General features: G+C 30.3%; 1 protein-coding gene and 1 long non-coding RNA gene across 2 annotated transcripts; both read right to left on the reverse strand.

The window, feature by feature from the left end:
• Window positions 1-132: 132 nt before the first annotated feature.
• On the reverse strand, window positions 133-3,995 carry LOC134686848 (receptor-type tyrosine-protein phosphatase T-like). Its single transcript, XM_063546695.1, has 6 exons — window positions 3,914-3,995; window positions 3,476-3,613; window positions 2,559-2,704; window positions 1,890-2,025; window positions 561-710; window positions 133-240 (listed from the first exon to the last, which is right to left on the reverse strand). Exons 1-6 carry the CDS (start codon window positions 3,992-3,994, stop codon window positions 133-135), a joined length of 759 nt encoding a protein of 252 aa, XP_063402765.1. The 5' UTR covers window position 3,995.
• Window positions 3,996-6,766: 2,771 nt separating this feature from the next.
• On the reverse strand, window positions 6,767-9,387 carry LOC134709432 (uncharacterized). Its single transcript, XR_010105965.1, has 3 exons — window positions 9,297-9,387; window positions 8,055-8,077; window positions 6,767-6,996 (listed from the first exon to the last, which is right to left on the reverse strand). It is a non-coding gene; the product is annotated as an uncharacterized LOC134709432 (long non-coding RNA).
• Window positions 9,388-9,735: the final 348 nt, after the last annotated feature.

Consider the following 9,735-nt stretch of genomic DNA (forward strand, 5'->3'; position numbering starts at 1 on the left):
CATCCAAGTCACAATTTATAAACGAATTCCCTGGTTGTATTGATAGAATTCAGATTCAGTTTATTATAAATGTTATGTTATATATATCGTTTTCCAGATCATAATAATAATTGAATAAACAAAACGTATTCCTTACTCACGTGGAAATATTTTCTTATTCGAATTTTTCGATATATTTTCTTTTGATGTAGCAGCAGAGAAATCTGATGGAGGATACACAGGTCTTAGTGTTTCCAATCTCTAAATCAAATATAGAATTTTATTGACAATTTGCTATAGTACCGAATTTAAGGTAAATGGTTGTAAAGAGAACGTATGTATATACTTTAGTTAACTAGCCGTATGACATTCAATCTAATTTGTTTTTATTATTATAAACCCTTATGGGAAATAACAGAGTATATATGGTTCTAACAAATACATTTAAAACAAATAAAACAGGGTCAACTGAAAATATTTTTTTGTAACATTGAGACACATAGAAGTCATTTTTAAGCGGGTATTTGATTTATTTGAAAAAAAAGTTTGTTCTAACCCCATTTTCATGACTATACATATACCTGAAATTCTAGTTTATAAAGTTTTTGATTTTGTGGTAATTTCCTCTGTTCTTGATCCGATATAAACTGACAAAACTCTTTCTTCGGTATGGACGTATCTGGTACTGTGAACAACTCCAACAAGGCTTCAAATATTGCCTCATATTGTTCCTACAATTTAAATTAACTCCAGGGTATTTTTTCTTTGTAACTGAAAACAGTTCATTTCATTATATTTTCAGGTCTAGCTTATTAATTGTATCGATGATGAGTTTAGTTAAACCCACAATTTTTTGAGAGTACCACCAGCCCAGTAGTCAGCATTTCAGTGTTAAAATGATATGGTCATAATTATATATAAGTTTTTAAAACTTTTTGAAATTTGAAGTTTTTTTCTTCCCCGGGATAATATTACCTACGCTTTATTTGGGAAAAATTTCTGAAGTATAAGTCGGCAATGCTCTTCAATTTTGTATTCTGCTTGGCTTTTTGAATAATTTTGATTCTAGCGTCATCAATGAGTCTGCATATCTGGAGTTTGTTTGTTTTTATTCTTGAATGTTTTTATTGAACCAAAATAAAGCAACATTGTCTCATGAACAAATTTCTAGGTTTAACAGATACGATCACGAATGGTTATTGTATTTGTTTATTATATTTTTTAGTTTTATATGGTTAAATATTTACACTCTTGAATACATTTTCATCAGTTTTATATCAAGGTGGTGTGGATGTTTAAACTTGTATTCTATTCTTAAAATTTCCATTAAAATTTATTTATTCATAGGGGAATGCTAAAGCAAGTAGCAGTTTTAATTTCAATTGGTAACTGACATCGATGAACACGAGTTTGTTTAAGTTCATGCAGAATGATATATGGTAGAATGATTTTTTTTTCATAGTTTAGTGTCATTCCTTTGGTGTTCATTATTTCAGCTCCTGTAAGAAAATTCATGACTAGCAGATGAAACTTCAATACAATTTTATCGTTTCTGAATTTATAATTTTGTATTCATATAACTTAAACGAATTATGATCAATTTAGTAAAATAGAATCGTAGAAAAATGTACATGGCGAGAAATATTTGAAATCCAAAGCATAAGTTGATATGACATCACATCACAATTTCTTCTTCTTCTGGAAAGCAGTTAGCCAAATAAATGGCCGTGTTTCCGTCTCTTTTCAAGCCAGTAATATTTTGTTTCATTTCCAATTTCTCAATCAAAATTTTATTTAATATAAGCAAGACATTTGAATTTTAGAGTAATTAAAAAAAATTGGAAATGAGTAACAAGTCATGCGACTTGGCTCTCAAACTGTGTTAATAGTTTTTGTAATTTTGTACCTACACATGTTTGAACCATATTCATTCTGTCTTTTCTCATCATCTGTATACATTCCATCACATTTATATAACCTACTTTCTTTCCATTTTCATACAATGCATCTACAGCTATAAATGTCCCTGTTCGTCCAATTCCAGCACTTTAAATTCATAAAGTATATATTTTATAACAAAATACAAAATCTAATTTTAATCTAGAAAAAACATAACCAGCCATTTACAAATACATCGTTAATATGAACGCGGACCACAAGAAAGATTGATTTCAAAACTTAGTTCTTCGACTATTGAAATAACGTTTGACTATTAGTTCATTATTTTAGTTACACAATAACTATCTCAACAGACAGGCTATACATATGAGTTTTTTTTACAGTTCAAATTTATCACATATAATATAATATAAGATGGTTCAACTGATAAAAGTAAGTTGCCGTTACGAGTGGAAAGTGGTCAATATTCAGTTTTCGATGTGTCGGTTTCCTATGATTTATAACATTTCTTTCTCAAATATTAAAATGATTAAGTAAGAAGCTTCTGACCCCTCAAACAATGATTACATCCCTTTGCTATGACCATTGAAGAAACCTTTTTGTCAAACAACTATTTAGACATTCTTGGCTTTCAAAGCTTTTGTGTTTGAACTTTCCTATTTTTTGCCTAACGTACATACCTACAGTGCACAACAATCGGTCCAAGTTGATTACACGTTTTACTCATGACGTTTCTGTAAAAATTTACCACTTTGATGCTGTCTGGGACACCATGGTCAGGCCACTCAGTAAAATGAAAATGATGAATTTCTCGTTCTTTTTCGTTCTATAATAAGAACAAACTATACTAATGGTCATAACGACACATATACATATACTCATATAAAGATCTTAACATTTGAATTTGAAAATCTTTTGATCAGTGATGGTAGTGACAAAAAATAATCGAAGTCAAAAGGGATTTTCCAAATGTGTGTGGCAAAATCAACTTAGTTTTGTTTCTCATTTTGTGTTTTAATATATGTGTGCAAGAGAAAATGAAGACATCAAACAGTTATATTATATCATATGTCGATAATAATTGTGGCGTAAATGCTACTTTTTAAAATTCGGATCTAGAGTAAAAATTCATAAGCTTATAGTATTTTTAGTTTAAAGACAATACATAGCACTATATGAACAAATAAATATTGGAATGAAAGAAGACAATAATGGAAAATTATGTTTTATTGGTGATCATCTCAACGAGATTGATTTTCTCGCGAAAGCGAGAAATGCAATCGAGTTGAGATAACCAATGATAATCTGTTTATCGCTGTTTTACCTATGACGAGGTTGTCAATTTCATCAGCAACGCAACGTGCCTCCTTAGTTTCTAGCGAAAATTTTCACTCTCAAGCGAGTAACATAATATGAAAAATTATCAAAAAAAGAAGATCAAAGGAAAAATGCACAAAATAGCAATAATATAAAAAAGAAGATGAGGTATGATTGCCAATGATACAACTATCCACAAAAGACCAAAATGACACAAACATTAACAACCATTGGTCACCGTACGTATTGTGTCTTTATATCATATATTCTATATTGTCACCTTGATATTTTTGTTCGATACTGTGAGCAATCTGTACACATAAACTGTGTGTTCTCTTTCTTCTTTCATTGTAACAATATAGTTGTTTACTACCATTGGTGTATGAACTGTTTCAGGCCAGTACATTTCACATTTTTTCTGAAGAGAACGCATAAAAATGAATTAAGTTATAATATCGACGCTTTAGATTTTCCCATTAATATCACACGTTATATGTTGCTTTTAATTCATTATGATATGTGTCAAATACCGTGAACAGTAAACCAAATCATGTTGCATTAACAGCATTTAAAATTATCGTATTTATATCTTTAAGCATTCATTCGACAACCTACTTTTTAATAATGCTCATGAGAATCAACCTATAAAGTCTGTTACACTTTCAAATCATTCCCAGAAGAAATAAGATGTTGAAATTATCCCCATGTAGTGTGTTACCTTTTTATTTTCTTCAAGTTGTGTTACCATCACTATTTTTCCAACATTCTCTTGCCATATCATATGCCAGAAATCTCTCATCGTAACCTTTTTAGGACCTTCATATTGAGAAATACAAATTATGAATAGTTACCGGATAACGTAAAATTTATATAAAAAAGTGCCAAATAGCATTATTCTTGACTGAACTATTCCATCGCCCCGATGCTCACCTTAGAAAACATAAGTTTTGAATATAAATAACGAAGTTTGCTTCAGGCAAGGAAAATCGGATAAAAACATTACATAGATATAGGAAGATGTGGTGTGAGTGCCAATGAGACAACTCTCCATCCAAATAACAATTTAAAAATTAAACCATTATAGGTTAAAGTACGGCCTTCAACACGGAGCCTTGGCTCACACCGAACAACAAGCTATAAAGGGCCCCAAAATTATTAGTGTAAAACCATTCAAACGGGAAAACCAACGGTCTAATCTATATAAACAAAACGAGAAACGAGAAACACGTATATATTACATAAACAAACGACAACTACTGTACATCATATTCCTGACTTAGGACAGGTGCAAATGTATATAATAATAAACCCTCATATCTGAAATTAATTAAAAAGTACTAGTTTAAAAAAAAATACATAATAGTACATGATTTTTTTTAGTTACCTTGTGATGCTATGTATGACTTTTCCTGATTATAGTTCTACAATGATAAAAATTGAATTACGAAACCAACGGATTGTAATTTATATATTTAATTCTTATATGCTATAATTGTGTTTGATACTAGCATATTGTATAAGGTTCGTGTTGCTTATCCTTTAGTTTTCTATGTTGTGTCATGTGTACTATTGTTTGTCTATTTGTCCTTTTCATTTTTAGCCATGGCATTGACAGTCGATTTATGAGTTTGACCGTCCCTCTGGTATCTTTAGTCCCTCTTTTAAGTACGTTTTGGTCATGAATCCCCTTACGTTCAGCCATAATTTAATATTCCCGCGGTCATGACGACCAAGAACAGCACGTAGGAAGCACGTTATTTATGAAGACGTTATATCGTTTTCTAGAACTTGGTCGATACCTATGCTGGTGGGCGGATGAACTGGATAAATGGATTTTCATCAGCTAAGAAGAAATCTGCTTCAATACAGTTAACAAGTTAAGAAATTTTAACAAAACAAAGGTGCATGCAAAGTTAATAATATAACAATATAACTCATAACATTGAAGTGTATTTTAAATGATTTTGGGTTTCGCCTATGCTCGTTTAAATTTTTCTGTTTTTTGCAAACTATGTGGTATCAAGAGCAAATACCGCACGATTTTGAGATGAAATAATGGGGCCGAATAGAGCGTTACAGTGTACTGCAAGCCATATTGGACCTAACTTTGTTTTAGAACGCAGTACATTGTGAACGTGTTTGTCAAGTACAAAGAAATATTATTATTTATTCCAAATTATCACATTCTCGGATAAATCATGCAAGAAACATTAACCACTGAACGTTATTATCGTTTCATCCCCACTATCAACTATTTGATTATCAGTTGATGTCTTTTTTTTATACCTACTATAGTGTGAAAAAAGATGATTTTATGTAACACAAATTTTTGTGATACATGATATCTTTTGACCTTTCGGATGGATTAGAGGAATACTTATTTTGCATTTACTTTATGGACTCATTTGGCGTTAAAATAACTTGAAGCATAGAATTTATGAAACTTATTTTCGTTTTGTAGAGAATTAACTCGTTAGTTATCGTGCGTCTATTCTATCCAAAGCCCTCTTACAACTCAAAATAAAATAAAAAATATCACAATAAACGATATAAAACACAAAATGAATATAACATATACATGTGTTTGTATAATTATATCCCTAACAAGTATTGCAGCACGAACTTTAAAACTAAACAAACTATTTGTAAAAACTTCTACTATTATATTTTAGAACTGAATAAAAGTTGAAAGCTGTCTCTTAATTTTCAAAATAGAAATATTTCCTTTTATAACTTAGCCAGTTTTATTTTAAACTTACATCAATATAACTAGCATTTATATAATCATGCTTCGTGTCTCCATTCAGAACAACACGTGAATGGTCATCTACAATAAACAAATATAAAAACTATATTATTTGTTTAATAACAAGAAGCTGCTATTCGAACATAAGTTTAGGTTTGAAATTGCCAAAAAACAATTTGGAAGTAGTGATTTTTTTTTTTCTTTTTTAATTTAGTCTTTTTTATGCCAAGGCGTTGTAAGTTTATTTTTTTGCCTATGAGTTTGAAGTTTTTGCGGTTTTCATTCTTTGTCTCATAATTATAGAAGGTAATTAAGGATTTTTACACTCCAGATGTATTTTTGAAATGATGTTTATATACATTAGGTTGTTCCGTTGTTAGATTATATTTCCTTTAATAAAAATTATCCTCGTTTAAATGGAACTAACAAACTTGTTGATTACTTTTTTATATTTCAGAAGTCGATTCTTACTTTTGATTCTTGTAAATCTTAAAATCATAATGTAAAATTTGATAATAGAAATGAGTAATATGATTGATTAATCATTTATGTTTTACATACATGGCCACGTTGTAAGAAAGCGATTTTTTACTTTATTCTCTGCCTTTGAACCTGCAGCGTGTGCACAAACAAGCCCACTAGGTAAAACCTACAAAAAAAACCCAAATGCATGTTATAACTGACTTATCAATCGAATGGTATTTCATTGAACAATTATTTTATTTGAATGACACACCGTATACCACTTCGGAAAATAAATTACGAAACAAGTATTACCTGTTAATGCACATATGTTACCTCATACTCTTTTCTAAAACCCTCGTCTTTCTGTTTCTCATTTATAGCCTCTTTCAGATCTTCAACAAGTATCTTGTATTTGAAAACGTTGTGTTTACTAGGTACATTATTGTACACGTTTCCATCTCCATAGTCTTCTATTTGAAGTCCATTCTGTCTTCTGTCTTTCAAGGACACATTGACCTCCTGTGCATCAAATACTACTGCTGCATTTTCATTTGCATAATCGTTTCCCGTATTTGTTTCCTTCCTCGAATCTGTACAATATTTAAAATATAATATTAATAAGATTGCTTATCATCGGCTCTTATTTAAGTCCATTAACATCATTTAAGAGAAATTTATTGTAGAAGTGCGCTAATAATAACATCCACAGAGCATATCTCAGTGCTAATAAAAACACACAAAAAACCTTCCATTTGTTGTAGTGGTAATTCAGTAAAATAATATCTTTAAAGTGCAAATTATGTTCGATGGTTTTTGTCGATAATTCTTTGTAGTTCATTTCAATAGGAATAATAGTAGAAAAGTACTGATAAAATTGTCAACAATCGAAAGTCTACATCAATCATAATTAACAACAGTAAATTAAAAGACTATTTACGGTCAGACAAGATAGTGTAGAAAGAAATAAAAGAAATTACAAAAACATGAACTCCATGACTGTCGTAAATCTAAGATGTTCATGAAAAGGTTTCATGAAATGTTAAAATCCGAAAATACTTTATACTAATAAGCCATTACATACATCCTTAATCATAACTATATGACAATTCCTTTCATAATTCTAACGGTCAATGGCAAAAAATTAAGATCATTAGATCAAAATAAAAGGCAAAAGTGCATTGCAATCATAAAAACACAATCAAAAATTGTTCAAATATTAAACTAGATTAAGTACGAAAAAACAAGATACAAAAAAAAGAATGATATAAAATGCAAACGCTGACCATTTAAAAAAACCCATCAGGTTATACAGAACGAACACATTTCAGGAGAGCCGATTCACACCTTGTCATACTATGATTTACTCATTACAATAAAACAATCCATGGCATCTTTCTAGCGAACATATAATGATAACTTTTACTTATAATGATACTTATAGGAAAAAGTATCAACAAAAACATACTTGATACCAGTACAAAATGCGAGCTAAGCATGCAAAATTCGTGTTATTTTGATGATTTTATTTACACTTCATTTTATGATTGAGTATAATCCTAATTGCAAGCATAAGTAGAAAATCTATAAAAAAAACAGATTGCTCTCATGTGCGGCCTTAAAAGTTGATTCCGTCCGTTTGAATATTTACCTTTTGTTAACAAAAATCTGCGTCTGCAAAAAAAAACTATTTTAAACAATGTTGTCTCATTAAGTTAAACATTACTAAAACAATATCATGGACACAATCATTTCACAAAGATGTTGTTGTTAAATTTCTTCAAGCGAAATATCGCATTTGTTTGCTGACACAGCGTAAAGCAGACACTAATCAATCAATGAATAAGGTAAATTGAATTAAATAAAGAATTTAATTGCAATTCATTGAAAAGTTAGACCTTGTTTTTTTGTTCAAATAAATGAAGAAAATGAAAAATAATCATAAAAAAACATAAAAAAAAACCCCCAAAACATTAAAATTTAGAATGGTAATGGGGAATGTGTCAAAGAGACAACAACCCGACCATAGACAAAACAACAGCAGAAGGTCACCAACAGGTCTTCAATGAATCGAGAAATTCCCGCACCCGGAGGCGTCCTTCAGCTGGCCCCTAAACAAATATATACTAGTTCAGTGATAATGAACGCCATACTAATTTCCAAATCGACACAAGAAACTAAAATTGAAATAATACAAGACTAACCAAAGGCCAGAGGCTCCTGATTTGGAACAGGCGCAAAAAAGCGGCGGGGTTAAATATGTTTGTGAGATCTCAACCCTCCCATTATACCTCTAGCAAATGTAGAAAAGTAAACGCATAACAATACGACATTAAAATTCAGTTCAAGAGAAGTCCGAGTATGATGTCAGAAGATGTAATCAAAGAAAATAAACAAAATGACAATAATACATAAATAACAGTTGACTACGAGCAATTAACTGACATGCCAGCTCCAGAATTCAATTAAACTGATTGACCCGTGTCATATTATTAACTGGATTTTGAAAAATGTGTTTAGTTCCGATGCAAAGACCCTATAAGTGAATCAATATTAACGCCAAAATATGCAATCTTTAATGACCTGACAACAGTATCGTAACTATATCCCGTCTTAATAAGTCTATTCAAAGGTTTCGTTAGTTTCTGAGGTGATTACTGACACCTTTGTGCTTTATAAAGAATATTTCCATAAAAAGTTGGATGTGAAATACAAAAACGTATTAGAAGTCTGCATGTTTAGCTATATTTACGAATGATGTCCTTATACCGATGATAAAATTTAGTAAATGTTTTGACTAGTTTGTGATATCAAAAACCCTGGTGTATTAATTTTTCAGTAATAATCAATCTTTGCTTATTTTATTTGTCATATTGCAGTAAAAAGATCGTACTTGTAAACTATAAATGCCACCACAACTATTAACACTATTATAACAGCAGCAAAACCGCCACCTATTGCACCAGCTTGAGAAGATTCTTCTGATTTCAATGCAGATTTAACTGAAAATAGATATTTACATTTTTTTTCATTTCAAATGCCTTTACACAAACGACTGATTGATACACACTTCACTATATACTATGTATACATTGTATAGATAAAACGCGGATGTATAGAAATATACACCACACATAACAAAATAAGTAAAATGAAAATTTGTCTTTTCTAAGTGCAAAAAAGGTACATATTTTGATGAACAGCAATTTTTGTTGTCGACTTAAGAATATATCTCTTCGTTCGAAACCCTGAACTAATTGTACATACGAAATAAACACATTTTTTGAAAAATATACAGATTTCTTTCCTCTCATTGGTCTGAGAATGTTCTG

This window comes from Mytilus trossulus, chromosome 1 (genome assembly GCF_036588685.1).
Source record: "Mytilus trossulus isolate FHL-02 chromosome 1, PNRI_Mtr1.1.1.hap1, whole genome shotgun sequence".
NCBI classification, from domain to species: domain Eukaryota; kingdom Metazoa; phylum Mollusca; class Bivalvia; order Mytilida; family Mytilidae; genus Mytilus; species Mytilus trossulus.

What these genes read in the sequence shown, in the direction of transcription:
- LOC134686848 (XM_063546695.1), bottom strand. Translation starts at nt 3,994, where the DNA reads ATGAGAGATTTCTGGCATATGATATGGCAAGAGAATGTTGGAAAAATA. An exon ending in TGAATATGGTTCAAACATGT is followed by an intron (nt 711 to 1,889) that starts GTAGGTACAAAA and finishes TTTAAATTGTAG; the next exon opens with GAACAATATGAGGCAATATT. An exon ending in TTTATAAACTAGAATTTCAG is followed by an intron (nt 241 to 560) that starts GTATATGTATAG and finishes TATTTGATTTAG; the next exon opens with AGATTGGAAACACTAAGACC.